This window comes from Gobius niger, assembly GCF_951799975.1.
Source record: "Gobius niger genome assembly, chromosome: 17".
NCBI lineage: Eukaryota > Metazoa > Chordata > Actinopteri > Gobiiformes > Gobiidae > Gobius > Gobius niger.
In genome coordinates this window covers 17,021,181-17,040,540 of record NC_136868.1, presented here as the reverse complement: position 1 = coordinate 17,040,540, position 19,360 = coordinate 17,021,181, and the positions used below count along the sequence as shown (strand labels likewise).

The following is a 19,360-nucleotide window of genomic DNA, read 5'->3' as shown; positions in this document are numbered from 1 at the left end:
CTTTCCTTGTAAATTCTTGATCTTGATGATAAAATCTTTTTAAAAAGAAATGGAAAAGGTTGATGGTAATTTATCAACTGTGTGATGGAAGTTAGCCCATGCCGAATGTTTTGGATTCACCTACGACTCAAATCACTTTGGACCTGCATTTTCGTTCCCTTTATTTGGCCTTAAGAGTAGCAGTGACTTTACTCTAGTGAAAAACAGACAGTGTAAGAAAATAAATCTGCAATGCTTCCAGCTGGAAGTCGGTGTGAATTAGGATGTTGGGTTGTAAAGGCGAGTCATGGCCTACTTTAGGATTAGACTTTTTGATATGGTTTTAGGTATGATATTTGCACAGGCACACAATATTTAAACCTGACTGCTGGGGGTAATTATTGCAAAATATCTCAACAAGGAAACATTCTCTCTTGATGTAACTCATCTGATTTTCAGAGAAAATGTTCTGATGGTAATTGTTTAGCTGATTGCAGGTGTACATGTGCGAATTCTGGTGACTGCTCATTTCAACCGCCTGTGTTTTTCTTGATTGTGAGCAGTTTGAATGTAAAGAAAAAAAGCATGGCCACACTAGCTGAACCTTGCTCAGCCTGTCATGTGTAATATTAACCTTAAGCAGGAAAAGGTGCCCTGTCCGTTACAGTTTTCATGAAGGACCCATCACCAGCAATTAGGATAGCCCTACTTAAAACATATGTCATAGTGTACATTATCATGTGTGTATTTGGACCCCTTTTATATCCTGCTTTACACCCTACCTTTGCAGTTCTTTGTCAAAACACATTCTAACATAAAACATAATGATTGTCTTTATCTTGATTTCAATACATAACTCTTGGAAAAATAATCACATTCAGATCAACGCAGGTGAAGACAGATCTATTTTTGAGTTTTAAAATGGACATGATGCTAGTCATTTGGCTCCCCATCTCCTATAATGCCACCAGATCTTTATTATTTTAGATTTTTTTTTTCAATTTTGAGGATTGTATGATGTGTAAAAGTAACAATAAAATCACAAAGTTTATTTTAAATATCAGTGTTCTGCTTTTCTATGATTTTGTGTGTGTGTAAACACCATCAATGCAAAACAAAAATGCTTTCTTGATATAAATATGGTGTAAAGTATATGCCGCCTCAAGTCTCACAATTGTCAGCTTTTGTGACTAGTTTCACATTTCATGTTTACTGATAAAGTTGGGTAGTTTTCTGTTACAACTACAACCAAGTAGACTTGCCTAATGCCTACGTGTAGGCCTGATTCAGGAACTTTTTCAACTAACTTCTTCTTGAAGTAGTTTAGTTACAGCAGGCTTACCTGCAGAGTTGAGTTCAATTTTTGACGTTCTTGAGTAAAACTGAATCAGTAAATTCTGTTTCTTTTAATGTCATCTGATTTTGTGGTGCCCCTTAAAGGAACAGGCCACCGTTTCTCCATACTGAGATGTTCTTACATGAGCATAGACGAGTTGATGCGTAGCTGTCTGGTCATTGTGCGTGCCTGTGGAAGAGCTTGGTGTGTTCTAACTTCACCCCGTTTGGAGCTTTAGGAGTATACTGGGAGAGGCCAAAAGCGAACAACATCTTTAGTCTTTTTGCGTGACTGAGGGCACACAGTTCTTGTGATGTGTTCTTACCTGAGCTTAGGCGAGTTGATGCGTACCTGTCTGGTCTTTGTGCGTGCCCATGGAAGAGCGTGGTAGCTTCCAACTTCACTCCCGTTTGGAGCTATAGGAATATGCTGGGAGAACATCTTTGGTCGTTTTGCGTGACTGAGCGCACTCACAAAGACCAGACAGGTACGCATCAACTCGTCTAAGCTCAGGTAAGAACACATCACAAGAACGGTGTGCCCTCAGTCACGCAAAAAGACTAAAGATGTTGAGAATATCACAGTATGGAAAAACGGCGGCCTGTTCCTTGAAGGAATATTAAGATTTTCGCTTTATTGTGTTCTATTGGTGGATTACATCACTACGAAAGCGGACTCAAGTTGCGTTTTCATTGTTTTGCTCTTATTTTGACTACTCGACAAACCTTCAATCTTAGCTGGTAAACAAACATACAGTAAGCACCGAAAAGCTTACTAACATGTCATCCTGCCCTATTGGATTTTAGTCATCCGATAGTGAAGGATGATGAATCACATCCTTGGCCTTAGTCGAGTTTGAAAAGTGTGTACGTGGGTTTTGTTGTCACGTTTCAGTTCATTGTTGCCTACGCTGATAACGCTGTGTCTTAATTGACCAATGAGAGGCCGAGACGTCAGATCCTGTCAGCTGTTACTTCCGGATGCGGTGTAACTGCAGAGTAGTGTCAGCTCAGCGCACATACTTGGATCAGTTTTTAACGACAACACAGTGATCACAGACGCGACGTTGGTGAAGTTAAAGAAGAGGAACACTATTCCTCAGATCGTGGTCACATAGGTATGGATACAGAGGCCTACAAGTGTGTCTTTTATAGCTCCTAATAGCTGTTGTTTTCTCGCTTGTGTTTTTCCGCGGAGCCGTGTTTATGTCATCGTGCTAGCTTAAGCCTGCATAGCTTTAGCCTTGACGAGCATCTACCACTGTTATCTCTGGTTAATCCGTTTTTTGATGGCACAGTCGGTTTAACGCACTTTATCGATTGGTTGATGGAGTGAATCTCTAAATGTTTAAAGTCTCGATTTTGTTCTGTATTGAGTCTACAGACATCGTTTAGTTTACTGATCATGGTGCAGTGTTAAAGGCTGATCTCTCATTATTTGTCACTTGTAGCTTCACAACTTTGACGCTATACCATTTATCTTTGTGTTGTTGTTTTTTCCGTTAGGTGAACAAAATGGATATAAAACATTCTCAAGGTCCGTAACAGAGACCAGAGTTTGGTGATAACTCCTCTGATCCCAGCAAGCAACTTTCAGCTGACATTTTCATGCTTTTGCTGAAAACCCCCATTGTAACAATATTCTGAGTGGATGAGGAAACCCGTCAGAAGCTGAGAACGTCTTTGTTTTATTTTTGTCACCTTTTTCATAGATTTAACTTCAGAGCAACAGGTGGGTAGTGAGTGATTGTGGCCTTGTAATTTCTTAATGCAGTTTATTTGTGCACATTTGTTACTTTATGGCCCATGTAAGTGTTGTTATTCTATTTAAATCATTTGATGTGAATATATTCATAAAATAATCATATTTGTAAGTGAATGAACACACTTGAGCACGCACTGTACTGTTGTAGCTCATGCATATTTACTACTACTGCTTTTGTTTGAGTATCATGCACCTATTATTCAAAAGTGACCTATTGTATTGTTGACCCTAGTGTAATGCACACACTGACCCTCTTGTCCTCCTCCTCGGTGCAGGATGAATGGCCTCTCTCTCAGTGAGCTCTGTTGCCTCTTCTGCTGCCCGCCATGTCCCAGTCAGATAGCCTCTAAGTTGGCTTTCCTGCCTCCTGAGCCCACTTACACATTTCTACCAGATCTGGACAGTGGTCCAAATGCAGTGGGGGCAGGCAACAGGTCACGGACCGGCACCTCAGCAAATGGAGGGACAGAAGAGAGATGGAAGCTACACCTGACAGACAGAGCGGAGTATCAGTATTCACAAAGAGAGCTGGACATGACAGAAGTGTTCACAACTCGATCTAGCAGAGGCAACAAAGTCGCATGCATGTACATCCGCTGTGCTCCCAGTGCCAGGTGGGTTTATTGTCCTTGAATCTTTAATGGTGCAAGTTAAAACCATTTATGTTCAGGAAGCAGTAGTGTTTTACTATTGTGAATGCCAAATCTTGTCAGATCTCAGAAGTTAAGCAGCCTGTGTGAAGCGCTTTGGGTGACTTGTGTCATGTGAAAAGCGCTGTACAAATAAGATTGCTTTCCCTAAAAACACAGGCCGAAGGATTTCTCACTTATTGATTGAAGCAAAATTAAAAAAAAAAAAAAAAATCTATTAATAGGTATTGTGTTGTTTCTGTTCACTAAATAAAATGTGAACTAAATAAACGTTAAAAACATAACATATAAATCGTATCAATTTACAAAAAACACATTTTATTTGTGTAGGTCAGGGGTGTCCAAACCTTTTTCATAGAGGCTGCATGTCGGAGTGTAGACGCCGTGGAGGGCCAAAGATCATGACTATTGCAATGAAACATTCACCCGGATGTATTTTAGAAGGTTTTAACCGTGCCCCACATCTATATTTAGGCTTGGAACTGTAATGCCAGCTCTGTCACACAATAAAATGTTAGAAACGTGTGTAAAAAGTGTTTTTTCAGAAGATGTGTCAGGGCCACATTTGGCCCCTGGGCCGCACCCCTGGTATAGCGCATTACAACAGCTAAATGGTGCACAAGGTGCTTCACATAATAAAAACAAAGGTCAAAACACCCAAAAAATCAGTGAAAACACAAATGTACGTAAAAAAATGGCAGCAGTCGATGCAGTGGCTATGTGTCGAATGTTTGTCTGAATAGTTGCGTTTTAACGCTGTCTTGACTGTGCTCCTGGCATGTCACTCTAATAATGAGATGTGTGTTGTTACACTCGAGAGAATGCAAGTGTTCCCAATGATGTAAAGGCATTGTTGCATGTTTTTCTGAGTGATAAGGGCCAGAGGCTAAGCCACAAGCTGCAAGTGTTCATAAACAAAGCTGCAGTGTCAGGACCTCAAAACAATATGTAGAAAATAGATCACATTTCTCAACAAGCATTCATGAATATAGGGCTAGAGAAAATAACCAGTGTAGTAGTGGATACCCTGCTTCTCCGGTTTTGAAATGTCAAAAAGATGTCATCCTTACATAATATTCCAAAAAATGATGTTCCTACTATGCATTTGATCTACTTTTGGAGTTAGAACTTGTTCTTAATCTGCCTGATAAGATGAACATGACAAACTGTCTGCAATACGTTGTCTTCTCATTTTACATTTGTCCTTTTTTTTTCTATCAGATTCACTCTGTTATTCTCCCACGGTAACGCTGTTGACTTGGGCCAGATGAGCACTTTCTATATTGGCCTGGGGACTCGTATAAACTGCAACATCTTCTCCTATGACTACTCTGGCTATGGCGTCAGCACCGGCAAGCCCTCAGAGAAGAACCTGTACGCAGACATCGATGCTGCCTGGCACGCCCTCAGGACAAGGTTTGTTGTTAAATCTTATAATAATAATGAGAAGTGAAGGCATAACTTTGTGTAATGGCAAATAATTATGTGTAAGTCTAATTAACACGAATGAATGGATAAAAAGGCCAAAGTGGTATAAAATAAAGTGAATGCATAAGATTCAGGGTGAACAGGACATTGCTAAAGCAGGGGGGGAGTGATTGTTGCCAAGAGAATAAAAGTGAGAGGTCGTGGACAGTGCTGTCTCTCAAGGACAAAGGTGTGATGAAGTGTCTCATTAAGGCAAAGCTGCCTCTTGGAGCTGAAGCACTGAGGATACATGACCTAACATTGAGTCAGGGTTGAATAAATTACCTGTAATACAGTTAACGGTGACTTAAAAACTCCAATCAATACCGCAATATCTAAAGGGGACATGCACAAATTTGAGCTTTGTTTTGTTTTTATGTTGTTAATTCATCAAAAACAAATCGGATTAATGTTTCACCTCATTGACACAGTTTTGTGTCATCCTGTTTTCTGAGGCTTTCTTTCTTTTGTGGGAAATAAACTTTGCTGTTTGTGTTGTTTTATGTGGCTCCTTGGAAGAATAGTTATATATAGTTATAGAGTAATAACTAATGGGGATCTGTAAAAAAAAAGATGCAATTTTGGACTTTCTGCATTTTATTGCGTAATAGTTAGAACCCCGAACTGTCTTCCACGTTGTCAAAGTCCTCAATTGATCAAAGGGCCATTGATTTGCTGGCATGCCTTCTATTCCATGAGGCACTCTTGCAAATCAAGGCATACGTTAAAAAATTATACATTATACAGTGGGAGGAAAAAGTGAGTACACCTTTTGGAATTTCTAAAGTTTCTGCCTAAATTGCTCATAAAATGTCTGATTTTTATGAAAATCACAAGAATGAGTAAACTGTGTCTGCTAATACCTCCCAAACATTTACATTTGATCATATTTGTATTGGCCATAACATGTAAAGGACAGTGTGGAATAAGTGAGAACACCCCCTGGCTATGGATCCTCCAAGAGCTAATTAGACAAATTTCTGCAGACAATAAGAGTCAGGTGAGAGCCAACCTGAAGTCCATCACTGAGGTGTGGCTTAAAGGAACAGGCCACCGTTTTTCCATACTGAGATATGTTCTTACCTGTGCTTTGGCGAGTTGATGTGTACCTGTCTGGTAGGGCTGGGTCAAAATATCGGATTGGACTTGGACCACAATGCTTTGTGCTGCAATACCATGTATCGATACTTTATCAAGTATCGTAATACTTTCAATACTTGTGTTTGGGGGCATTTTTTACCATACACTCCTTTGTTTTCCAGTAACAGTTACACTTTGTTACATTTTGTGTTCAATCTAAACACCTCAGTAAATGTTAAATGGCTTTTGGTTTATAAACTTTGGTCACACGACTTTTTACACATTTTAAGGTAAACATATCACTTGTTATAATTACTTACTGTATTGCAATACGTATCGGATCGGCCCCTGGGTATCATGATATGTATCGGATCGTGACAAAAGTTGATTGTCCCAGCCCTACTGTCTGGTCTTTGTGCGTGCACTCAGTCAAGCAAAAAGACTAAAGACGTTGATTTTAGCCTCTATGGGGTCAAGTTAGAAGCGACCAAACTCTTCCACGTTTTCCCTATTTAAATACGGTTACGTTAGTAGTTACACAATCCAAATATAGTTGTACAAAATTAAACATGTTGATTTTCTAAGCGGATTTAATAATAATAGTAATAATACCAGGAGTACTTCGACATCTGCGCAGTAATCTTCACTTCACTGTGCAGATGCCAACCGTGTTTAAATGGGGAAAATGTGGAAGAGCTTGGTGGCTTCTAACTTCACATCGTTTGGAGCTATAGAGGGAGGAGAAGCAGTTTGACGTCCGCACTGTAAAGTGATGATATTACTGCTGTCTGCGAAGCAGCACTTGGATGCTTCACAGCACTATTTCTGTGTGGAGTTTGCATGTTCTCCCCGTGTCTGCGTAGGTTTCCTCCGGGTACTCCGGTTTCCCCTACCACTAAAAACATGTGCAATAGGTTAATCCTCCAGCCAGGTGATTCTGACCATCAGCCTGGCTCCACATCATGGCGATGGGTCCCCGTCGACCACTGCTCCTTACGGGTTGCCCCAGCGGCATCGAAGGATGGGTTAAATGCAGAGGACAAATATACAATAAAGTATACAAACAAACAAACACTACTGGAGCTATTATAATGTTATAATAGTCTGTGAACTGATGAAACCTAAAACCGATTGCTGTGGCATGACCTCAAGAAACCTCATTCACACCAGACACCCCTGGAATCTCACTGAACTGCAACAGTTTTGTAAAGAGCTATGGTCCAAGATTCATCCTGATCGCTTTGCACGTCTAATTACAGGAAACGTATGGTTTAAGTTATTGCTGCTAAAAGAGGGTAAACCAGCTGTTGAATCTAAGGGTGCACTCACTTATTCCACACTGTCCTGTGAATGATTACATGTTACGGCTAATAAAAATGATTAAATGTTTGGGTGGTGTTAGTTTAAGCAGACACTGTTTACTCATTCTTGTGATTTTAATACAGATCAGATTATATGAGCAATTTAGGCAGAAATGAAATGAAACAAATTCCAACTTTTTCCTACCACTGTACATATGATTTTAATGCTGAGGTACCCAAAATCAGGTGTATAAGCTACAATTATGCATGCTACATCTGATTTGACAAAGCTACTAATAAAACATGGTTGTCGCCTGGTTTATCAGAATCAGAATCATTTATTAATGGCCACACAACAGAGTTGGTGGAATTTGTTTTCGGTCCACATTTCCGTGCAACACATGCTCACATCCCCTGTGTCAGTCACATACAAACAGTCCACAGAAATAAACGCATTGCCTGACCCAAAAAAAAGCTCTGCACCTTGATTTACTAACTCATGATCTGGGGTCGCTGCTATTGGTCACGTCTGGTTCAGCAACACTATGTGTGGTGACGTTTTACTTTGTTAGTAATCTGAAGCTATTACAGTACCTGACAGTCAAGTATTTTATGTTTGGGTTGTACCGGTTTTACTGTAGTGTCATTGTACTTTGATCAGGTATGGCATCAGCCCCGAGAACATAATCCTGTACGGACAGAGCATTGGGACGGTGCCCACAGTGGACCTGTCCTCCAGATACGAGTGTGCAGCTGTGGTGCTGCACTCTCCTCTCACTTCAGGGATGAGGGTGGCTTTTCCTGACACCAAGAAAACCTACTGCTTTGATCCTTTCCCGAGGTAAGCCGCCCTCTTCTAACAACCGGTTTTGTATTCAATAGTTACTTTATCCACCTCAAACAATGATTACAAGTTTTGACTTTCGTTGCAAACTCTAAATAACAGACTCCACAACATGTCTGTGTCATTATGCACTCTTTGTTTTGTGTGATCTCCAAATTAGCTGTTTGCGTAACACGATTCATGCTCATACTGTTTGGCAGCATGTTTGCATAATTACAGATCTGCCAACACAAAGCTATAATTGCCGCTTGCGGAAAAAAGGTCTTTAGTTCACACATCTGTGCCCAAATGTTTGGCAACATTCTTAGTCTGAGGACATGAATCTTATTTGAATATGGCTTTTGAAGAGGTAAGTAGGTCAACTCAATGATATTCAATTTCAGATACTAAGGCCCCAAGCACTGTGTGATCCAGCAGCTGTTATCTTCAGTGGAGTGATTGTTCTCGTCTAACAGCTTCTCAGCATAATACTGATAATACTATGACATATCAGCTACTCTGTGCAGATATACTGCTTCAAATAGATGACAACATAAGAACGAATTACATTGTCACTCTGCAGAGCTTTACAGTTGTGTATTGCAGAGAGAACGTGAGTAACACAAAGATCATATGGGCGCTCACTGCTAGAGCTGCACTTTTAATCGCAGACATATCCGAATGGCTATGCGAATGGTTGATAGAGATATCCCTTATCTCTATTAGTTACAATGTATAAATCGCAAACAGGTATTGTTATTTAAGCTGTATAATATCCTTCGCAAACACCTAAATATCCTATTGCCAACCATGGGGTCATAATGTCTATTAAACCTGTTCCACATACGATTCTTGAAAGAGCTTAGCAGTATTTTTTCCCCAAATATCATTGCTCTACTGACCATCTACCAGCTGAATGTGTGTGGTGAAACGAGAGAGCCTCCAGCATTGTGTTTCAGTCCATTACGTCGCGTCTGTGCAGTCAGTGCAGGGAGGACTTCAGTTCTTTTCAACAGCATTATTTATGTGCAAAATACAATAGTGTGTCCGAAAGCAAAACACTGGAATCAATTTGCAGATAACTTCAAGAATTTGAGGCGGGGGTATTATGAAAAAAAATACTTTAATATCTGTTTACAATATAGTCATGTCCTCTCAACAAAAACATCCTTAGACTTAGAGTTCATCTTAAGTCATTTGTGCATGTTGGAGTAATCTTTGACTCTTCTGTAGAAACTATTCTAAGTGCCATGGCACCTGCTCGTACATAGCTCCTCCAGTTTCTCCCCGAGCACTTCCTGAGGCCCTACATAACACAGCACTTTCCTTACCTTTTGCTCAACTCCCCCTTCATAGCACAGTTTACCCCTGCTTTACAGAGCAAAAATATCATCGGAGTATTTCTCATCAAATTTGTAAGAACAAAGTGTCAGAGGGTGTGTTTGTAAACATGACCAAATACCTGTAAAAGGCAAAACTCCACTTTCATTCTCGCAAATAAAATACTTTCGCTTTCATCCCTTTCAGCATTGAGAAGGTTTCCAAAATCACCTCTCCAGTACTGATCATCCACGGTACAGAAGACGAGGTGATCGACTTCACCCATGGACTGGCCCTGTTCGAGCGCTGTCCCAAAGCCGTGGAGCCCCTGTGGGTGGAGGGGGCGGGGCACAATGACATTGAGCTGTACAGTCAGTATTTGGAGCGACTGAGGCGGTTCATTGGACAGGAAGTGGCCGTCCAGCACACCTGATGGAACAAACCAGCAAATGTTATGTCCCAGGACATTTCTTAACGACAGGAAATGGTTTATTGGGAAGAATGTGCCCAGAAACGTCACATGAAAAATGAAAAAAAAGAAAGAAAAATTATAAGCAGACTTTATTGTCCTGCAAAAGATACAAATTGTCACGTTGTGCAATAAGATGGACACACAATGGATTTTATATCCTCAAAAGGGAATTTAACTATTGATGAACTTACCGGACACTTGAGGGTGCAATGGAAATCGTATAAAATCTTCTGAGTGTTTCATGACCGAATAGTAACGACTTCTCCTGATATTTCAGTTTTGTTTTAAACTCTATTGGATTGGGCCTCAGCATTTTATTGACAAAGTATGCTAATAGATATATATTGTTGTATTAAATTTGTCGAACTAAACTTGCTCAGGTACCTCTACTGTATCGACTTTACTTGTCCCGTGTGTTTTGGTGGATGTTTAACATTTCCTTTCACATCTTTTTATGTTTTTATCTATGTAATTAGCTATTTAAACCACTTACAGGATTCAAGCAGCAGTTGTTCTGTAGTACATTTGATTTGAATACAGCTTTTAGAGATTATTTTCGCGCCGCAGCCTCCAAAACGCTCAAGCTATCGTTTCTATTTAATGCTGATAAGCTATTGAATCTGTACAATATACAGCATTTGTATATTTTATCTTGCTGGTTTGTACACGCTAGTCACATATTACATTCTGCATTATGTTTGAGCATATTGTACTTTCCTTTTTATCTGTCGGTCTCTATGGTAACACACGAGCATCAGAGTAACTACCGATGCTATTTCTTCTCAAATATTTGTTTTACACAGTTACTTTTAATTTACTTTCTCTCAAGTGTTGTTCCTTGTCAGTAAGATTTCTTTTTCGTGCATTTTCTTCTGTAACTTTTACAGAAAGTGCACAAGTTCAAAGCTAAACCCCCCGTAAAATCACAATGTTATGGTGTTGCTTCATCTTACTGCAGTCAGATCTTCAGGGCAAGTGTGAAGTCTTAAAACGCGTCATGAATGTCAGAGCAGTCACTTTGAAGTCTCTTGTTGTTTACTTGTATCAACCAAAGTGGAATAGGCCTTAGTCTGCAACTTACGTGTTCATTCATTGTAAACCAAAGGCTACATTGTTCATAGTGTTGGAATTATGGTGTCTACATTGATACACTTTTAGCTATATTGTGTCATTTGAACAAAAAAGATAGCTGCATTTTACATTGTAAGTACTTTACATAAGTTGAGATGAATTATGGAACACTAAATTGTAGATAAGCAGTGTTGAACTTGAATAGATTGTTTCTCTCAACTTTTCTAGTCATGTTTGTGTACCCATTCTTATACATTTGTAAATTTCAATATTTTTAAGTCATGACTGTCCCTGAACAGACAATAAAAAAATTAATAACTCTGTATTGGAAGTCTGGTGTTGCTGTTTTTTTTTACTCACCTTGACCTAGAAAGGATAGAAAGTCAATTTGGTTTATTGGTTTGTTCCTGATGTTCAACTGAATTTACCTTGATGTTTGACAGAATTAAATAGAGTTGGTTGCTTTTTGTTTGAATGTCTTTCCTGTATTTGCTTGATGTCTAATAACTGCCTTTACCACTCTCTACTGTTTGTCACACAGTTGCATTGTGGGATATAGGGGACAGATGGATGGCTGTCCCTCCCCCTAGACTCGGGCATAAACACTGGTGCCTGGTCTTTTTCAGTGCAGACAATCTGGTGGGCCACTCCAGAGCTGTCAGGATTAAAGCGCTGCAGCTGTGGTCCCCAGTGAGCGAGACCTCCGAGAGCTGACCTCCATGACCCCACTCACTACTGCACACACACGTGCAAACACCAGCTCACTCTGGATCTGAATAACTCCCATTGTGGCTCTAACAGAGGAGTGGGGAGCTCACTCAGTCCCATCAACAGGTCTCAGCTGCCACTCGGCTCGGGTCAGTAGTGTGGTTTTCGAGTAGGTGAGGACTTTCAGTTTCTCCCTCAAAAATAAATCCTATTATAAACAATTTCTCAACTCATGTTCACGGGACCATGGCCTCTCTGTGCGACAGAGACATGGTGCTTGCGCAATTGCATCATGGGCGACAGTAAAAATGTTCAGCTCGAGGTAAAATGATACAAAGCATTTGACATTTTCCAACTCTTCAAAGACTTGAAAGGTCTTGAAACTCAAAGCATTGGACTTGGACTTAACTTGGACTTGTGTGGCACTTTGAAAACAATTACTATATAGCAGGTATAGCAGCATTTCAATGAACTTACTGCTCACTGGCTTGGTCATACATACATACATACATACAGTATATATTTAAAAAAAGAGCTTTCTTCTGCAGTGATGGCATTTTGTGATGTATTAATTGAGTCCTTACTCCTTAAACATATGAGGTAAAGAAGTAAACAGTGTGCTCTAGTTTGTAATAAGACACTATAATAACACTTAATTTTACACTACCCTTGATACATTGTTCCTAACTAAATTTAGTGCAATGTAATGAGCTCTGTAACAATGTGTAATAACTTGTACCTGGGTGGGTTAGATACACAATGGAATAATATGTATTTGTAGTTAGGTAGGTAGGTACATCATGTAATAAGACATAACTCTAGCCCTAACCCTAAGGGTCTCGTGTCCTATTACATGTACCTAGAAAGTACTAATACAAGTTATTCCATTGTCTATCTAACCCATAGGTACAAGTTATTACAGATTGGTACAAAGCTCATTACATTGTAAATTTTGTTAGATTGTACCTATCAAGGTAGTGTAAAATAAAGCGATATCCAGGACGGCTTAGGTCTGTTAAAACTAGGGGCATACAGACCGTCAGATCAGGGTAGGGCCTGGTTGGTACTTGGATGGGAACAGTCGGAGGCCTGAGTGAAAATGTGCGAGTGAGTGGTTGGAGGGGCCGATTGCACAGATTGGCAACCTCGCTTCCGTCAGTCTATCCCAGGGCAGCTGTGGCTACAACAGTAGCTTACCTCCCCCAAGTATGGTGTAAATGAATAAAAATAATGTACGAAAGTGTGGAGCGTCTTTGAGCGTCTGGAAAAGTGCTTTATACCGACCGAAAGTCTATGCATTATTGTGAGGCACATTACATTCATTGTGTATGCTTACCACATAATTTTTATCAGCCGTGTCACAAACATAAATTCCCTTCAAATTCTGGGAAAAAGCGTGGCCACTGTCCAGCAAAATGAACTCAGTTAAGGAAGGAAAGGTCTTGGGCTCTGTTTTCAGTTTGCAGAATTGTGTTCCACTCAGCAGAATGAGCTGGGTCCAGGCCAGCCCCTCGTCCTGACAATGTCACAGCTCACATGACTGAGCAGCCGGACAATCTCACTCGCACAAAGTCACTCATCAGGTAAAAACAAGTGAAATGACAACAAAGTTATGCAAAGATAGTATTTTATTTGCTCAGAGAGGAGTCTTTGGCAGTGAAGAAAACATTTAATATCAGAAAAGACCAAAGTGCTGTATGAGAGGTACAGTATTGACAGAAAAACAAATGAGGCAACATGTGAAGGTACTGGGAAAATAAATGGATGTTATATTGTAGAGATTATGTCCAGAGACTTAGCATAACAACTGTATCACAGTTGATCTGGCAGTCTGAGCTCTAATACTGGAAATCATTCAATATACTCCACTCTGGCTTATTTTGACCTGCATTACAAAAACATATAAAAAAAAGACAAACAAAATAAAACACATTTGGTGAAGAGGAAATCCAATCCGCAACAACAGTGGATTCCTGCTTCTATATTCACATCGCATTGGCGCCTCCTTCAACTGACAAGTGCAACTGTAGATCAACACTGAAGGACACAGAGGTATAAAGCATCCGCTGGCTCTAAGACACTTTCATTCGCTCTAATTCAAACCCTCATTCTCCTCCTTCGACTTGGCAAACGCAGAGGGTCGTCATTTAGAGAAATGGCATACATTTCAATTGTTCATTTCACCCTGGAGATAGGGTGGCAAAGGCCATTTTAATATTTGCAGAGGAACTTGATAAAACCAAGTAACTGAACCAGTCAGAATGCATCACCACTGCATTCGTCAAATAGCTCACAATATGAGAGGGAGATACACATACACACTGTGCACAGGCCATGAGCAGCAGCAAAATAAGACATTACGGCTTCTGTCAATAAATTAATATCATCCAGAAGGCGGCTCAATGGCCATTCAATTAGATAGGCTTAACAGTCAGTCCGCCTAAATACTTCTAAATAACATAGACGACATCACAGGACAACGTTATATAGTCTTCAGAATACTGTTAGAGGTCAGGAGTTTGGCAGCTCCCAATTCGTGTGCAAAAACGTGTTGCAGTAAGGTGTAAGTGCCACCAGGGGTCACACTTCGCCATTTGGATACAGGCACTAAAGTCCACAAAGACAGGTCCACTGGCACAACAGTAGTGCTGCTCTTCCATGTTTCTAATGTAAGTGCTAAAAACTTAAACACAGGAAGCATGACACAGTACGGAGTTAAGTGAGTGGTGAGGAACCTGTCCGTCATTTTTCACCACTTAAGGTCCAGTTTGTGTTGCATTAAGTTCGTCACAGCGTTACTTTGCTGAGGCGGAGGGACAGGCTGGAGCGGTGCTGCCGTGGCACGGTGGAGCTGCAGCGGCTGCGCAGTTGCACCACTCGACCCGCCGACCCCCGAACTCTGAGCAGGAAGTCGAAGTTTGCAGACGTGTTCATGGCGTAAAACACATTGGCGTTGTCGGGAATCACAAGCTCTGGAAGACATAAAACAAGCTAGGTTAAGGTTTTGCTGCGATGTGGTCAACTTGAGTTTAAAGGTTTGGGTAAAAATGTGTTTTATTTCGATGTAAAATCCATGGGAGGTGTGTCCTTGTGAATTTGCTTATAGAAAACAGTGTCCTTGAGAGCACATTACCGAAATAAAACCGATCACCGTATTTTCTGGACTTTAAGTCGCACCAGCCATGGCAACTACCTGGGCCTGGAGGCGTAACTGCACTGTTGACAAGCCTCTCCCGGCAGCACGTCGTTCAAGCACCCATTAGCGAAACCGTTCTGTAGCGGCCAGAATGCCTGCCTGGCCTCTAGGAGTCGCTGTGGCTGATTCCTCCTCATGCTTCTTGTCCTGGGCCCTATTTAAGCCTGGTAATTAGTGGTGCCAGGTGTTGCAAAGTGAGGAGGAACAGTCTTTTGACCGTGCTGAGCTCAAGTAAATAAAGGAACATATTGCAAGATTACTGTGCTCCCTTTTTGATTGGAACACGCGTCTGAGAGCCTTCAAAACTTTGCATCCTAGTGGTTTGTGTGGCACAAGGCCACACGGCCTCTACATTAGTCAAAAGACTCCTCGTTTGGTTACAACAGACGACAAGGTGGAGAGCTGGAGCTGTTCGACACAGCCGTGTGGGTTGCTACAGGCAGTATTTGGACCACTTGTGGCGTGGAATCTTTCGAGTTGGTGCTGTGGACAAGCAGTGCAGAAGGTTGGAACGAAGATTACCATTTTGAGTCATTCACCGCTGGATCTGGACACTGATTGCACGGTTAAATGCAAGAAACTGCAAATGTGTTCATGTTAAAGCTGTTGAACTTTCAATGGAACTCTTGCAAAGACAAAGTTTACAGCATATTTAAGTTTAAATGTACAAATGTTTGCGATGAACTATTTCCAAGGGGAAAGTTGTTTAAAATCCACCATTGCTGCTCAATTACAAGTTGAAAGTGAAATCGCAGCGCTTTTGGTCCGAAAGGCTGTGTTTGAAGAGAAATATGCATTGGAAGAACGACTGGCAAACATCAGAAGAAGAAAGGAACAACTTGATCTTGAAATAAAAATTGCAGATGCTAAATTTGCCTTATTAAATGCTACAAAAAGGAGCAAGAAGCCCACGCCCGGTTTAAAGGAACTGAAGAAACCAACTGTGGAGCTACCTGATCAACATGCAGTTGCTACAAAACAGTCATCCCCTCTGGTATGTGAAGATACAGGGGCCGGGACATGTGACCCCTCGACTGTTGCAGAGACAATTCTACACACATCCATTACATCTGATCAGACATCTCATGTAACTTCTCCATGTCAAGAGGAACAAATAACCACCTCAATCTCCAGTGAAGTTGAACCCTCTGATTTGTTGGATTCCCCAGATGTGGTCAACAGCGCAGGCACAGGGCCAAATGCTGTTAATACCCCATTGGAAAAGGGTTTAGGAGGCCCTCTGGGGAAAGAGCAGGGAAGGATAGGTCTCCCTGTGTTAGGTGTCGTGGACAGAGGGAAGAGGAAGAGATTGGCAATGGCTGATGGAGGACCATTGTACATGGACATGATGAGAGCTGCTTATGAGTTGTTTTCTGACTTGGATGATGTTTTTTGGTCATTGCAAGGTCTGGACAAAGTGGAAGGCCTTTTCTGTTTAAAACGACCAAAGGCTTTCAAGAGAAAACGGTGGAAATCATAATGTTATCTTTTTTAATATTTGTATCTATGCATCTATAAGTGACTGAAATGTGCATTGCTAACACTGGTCAGAAGCTCTAAAATGTTTCCAAATGTCATTGTAGATTGCTAAAAAAAAAAAAAAAATCTGAATTGTTTTCCTTGATGATTTGTTAATGTTTGTAATTGTTCTGGCTGAGCAGAGACAATTAAGGGGCCGGTGTGTAGCGGCCAGAATGCCTGCCTGGCCTCTAGGAGTCGCTGTGGCTGATTCCTCCTCATGCTTCTTGTCCTGGGCCCTATTTAAGCCTGGTAATTAGTGGTGCCAGGTGTTGCAAAGTGAGGAGGAACAGTCTTTTGACCGTGCTGAGCTCAAGTAAATAAAGGAACATATTGCAAGATTACTGTGCTCCCTTTTTGATTGGAACACGCGTCTGAGAGCCTTCAAAACTTTGCATCCTAGTGGTTTGTGTGGCACAAGGCCACACGGCCTCTACACGTTCCACTAGCTGTGGCCATCGAGCTTTTAACCCATAATTAGCCTTTTTTTGTTTTCTTCATTGCAGGAAGAGTAACCTCCGCTTTTCACCAGTCCCTCACAAGTTTCTCGCTCACTCGAAACTTCCTTTCTGCTGCTCAATTACAGTTTTTTTTTTTATCTTTAGTGGTAGCAGTTACTGGTACAAAAGCCTAGAGCGCCCTCTAGTGGCTGTAAGTGTGAAAATAACAAACATTGTGGGATTAAAAATTTGATATAAGTCGCACCTCAGTATAAGTCGCACCCCAAGCCAAACTATGAAAAAAGTGCGACTTGTAGCCTGGAAAATACAGTACACTTGCTCAGAAAATGCTTGTTGAGTGTCAAACACTTTACACCCATTACTAAGCCTTGCACTTGATATTTTTACTGCACTATAACGGTAAATATGCCAATATTACTCGTTATGTCTTTTTGGCACTTTCTTTCCCAAGTCTCTTACGCCTTTTTTGTGCAGTGCTCAATAATTTGGTTTAGTTAAATGTCAGAGGCCTTTTCTGTCATTATCCACATTTATCTGGATTTATCTTGGGATCATCAAACTTTTTATGTCCACAAAAATGAAAAAAACGTTCACCTTTCTCATCAGAAATAACTTGGACCAGCTCATATCCCTCCTCTGGCTCCACGTCCAGGTTGTGTTTCGCCATGGCTCGTGCGATCACTGCAGGCGTCTTGTCCTGATTGGTCAACTACACCAGAAAGAGTACATTTAGATTTTCCTTTTCAAATCAATGATCGCTGGTTCATATGAAATATTTACCAGTATGCTCTTGTAGAGGTTGCCGTTGCCGTTCTCCAGGCTGACTCTGATGATGCACGCGTCCTGCGCCTGTGTGTTGTAGAGCAGGGCTTGAGTGGGAGAGCTGGGAGACAACGGGGTGAGGGACACGGAGCGGCGATGGGTGCAGGGGTGGGCCGGGTGAGAGGGCGACACGGGCGTCATGGAAACACTGGTTGTTGACGAGGCTGTATCTGTGGAGTGTAGGGATGTGCAGGAGGAGGAGTCTGATAGCTATAGGAAAGAGAGAACATTATGTTAGAAAGCTTAGTGACAACATCAATATCGCTTACACTATCCAAAAAGAAATACACCGGAGGAGGGAATTTATGATCTTTTAGAAGCCTAATCTAAAAAAAAAAAAAAAAAATGGAGTAAAATGTTATGCATCTAAATGTTGAGATTTCAATATATGGATGTCATACAGTATCCCTTGGTCTGAAGTGAAGAAAAATACAACAGTTGCTTTAGCAGCCAGCCTTTCAATACAAAGTATTCAGTTTCTTTAATGGTCAAAAGTCCTACAAAAGGCATCTATAACAGAAAAAAGTAATTGGAAGTTATAAATACAATCTGTGTTCTAGGTTTAACCTCTTTACCCCTGCCTTAAATGATAAAATTTTCTCTAGTTTGGTTATACCCAAATTTACAAAACATAAAATGTCAAAAGAGCGATAAAAACACACAACAAAAAAGTGACAAAAAAATGACAAAAACAAAAAAAAAAGACAAGAACACAACAACAAAAATGTGACAAAAACACGACTAAAGAAAGAAGCCACGAAAGAGCGACAAAAAGGTAACAAAAATGCAATGAAATAGTGACAAAACACGATCAGTTTTGTAGGTCTTGAGATTCTACACTGGTCTATAGGCTGCCAGTTCCAGTCCAGAAGCTTTTAGATTTGGGTAAAACCGAACTGGAGAAAAAGTGCTTGATAAAGGCAGGTGTTAAAGGGGTTAAAGCAAGCGTCAAAAATAACACTATCATTTACCTTGATTTGTGCATCACTGGAGTGTATTGGCGTCAGTCCTTCGCTGTCCGACGGGCTGCCCGAGTCACTGGACGATACACTGACAGAGTCCATGCTCTCCCCTGAGCTGCCAGTAGGGGGCGAGCGTAGCATCTCTTTCACTGGAGAACTGGCTGCACTACTGTCTCCCCCAAGAAACAGTCTGAAATGACAAAGGAAGTCCAAGATTAGATAATACAACTATTGCTTAAGCAAAATAAATCCTGACCCTGACTGGAAAATTGCAAGAACATTTCGGGAAGTTATTTTTACTCACAGGCTAAGTCTTTTCACCATGCTTTTTCGTGGTTTGGGCGAAGTTGGACTGCTGTCACCGAGCCCTTCAATTTCACAGGATAAGGCGTAGCTGCAGGAGAAAAGCAATAATGACAACATTAACTCA

General features: G+C 40.9%; 2 protein-coding genes across 4 annotated transcripts in view; one reads left to right on the top strand and one right to left on the bottom strand.

The window, feature by feature from the left end:
• The first annotated feature begins 2,279 nt into the window (after positions 1-2,279).
• On the top strand, positions 2,280-11,566 carry abhd17ab (abhydrolase domain containing 17A, depalmitoylase b). Of its 2 annotated transcripts, none has more exons than XM_079575308.1 (6): positions 2,280-2,432; positions 2,821-3,046; positions 3,355-3,693; positions 4,951-5,145; positions 8,239-8,418; positions 9,928-11,566. In XM_079575308.1, the coding sequence occupies exons 3-6, from the start codon at positions 3,356-3,358 to the stop codon at positions 10,151-10,153; spliced, it is 939 nt and encodes a 312-aa protein (XP_079431434.1). In that variant the 5' UTR covers positions 2,280-2,432; positions 2,821-3,046; position 3,355; the 3' UTR covers positions 10,154-11,566. The 2 variants fall into 2 exon arrangements, with proteins under 2 accessions (XP_079431434.1, XP_079431435.1); XM_079575309.1 differs by having other exon boundaries at positions 2,295-2,454.
• A 1,830-nt stretch (positions 11,567-13,396) lies between these two features.
• The window catches only part of rgl1 (ral guanine nucleotide dissociation stimulator-like 1), a 29,046-nt gene continuing 23,082 nt past the window's right edge, over positions 13,397-19,360 (bottom strand). For both annotated transcript variants that reach the window (XM_079574460.1, XM_079574461.1), the window contains exons 14-18: positions 19,235-19,324; positions 18,940-19,120; positions 17,927-18,178; positions 17,741-17,855; positions 13,397-14,943 (exon numbers count right to left, since the gene is read on the bottom strand). In XM_079574460.1, coding sequence (XP_079430586.1) covers positions 14,759-14,943; positions 17,741-17,855; positions 17,927-18,178; positions 18,940-19,120; positions 19,235-19,324 — 823 coding nt within the window. In that variant the 3' untranslated portion in view covers positions 13,397-14,758. The remainder of the gene's footprint in view (positions 14,944-17,740; positions 17,856-17,926; positions 18,179-18,939; positions 19,121-19,234; positions 19,325-19,360) is intronic.

Excerpts from the sequence above, each read along its gene's own strand:
- abhd17ab (XM_079575308.1), top strand. The coding sequence starts at position 3,356 with ATGAATGGCCTCTCTCTCAGTGAGCTCTGTTGCCTCTTCTGCTGCCCG. Across the intron at positions 5,146-8,238 it reads TGGCACGCCCTCAGGACAAG|GTATGGCATCAGCCCCGAGA; the intron begins GTTTGTTGTTAA and ends TACTTTGATCAG. Across the intron at positions 8,419-9,927 it reads TGCTTTGATCCTTTCCCGAG|CATTGAGAAGGTTTCCAAAA; the intron begins GTAAGCCGCCCT and ends CATCCCTTTCAG.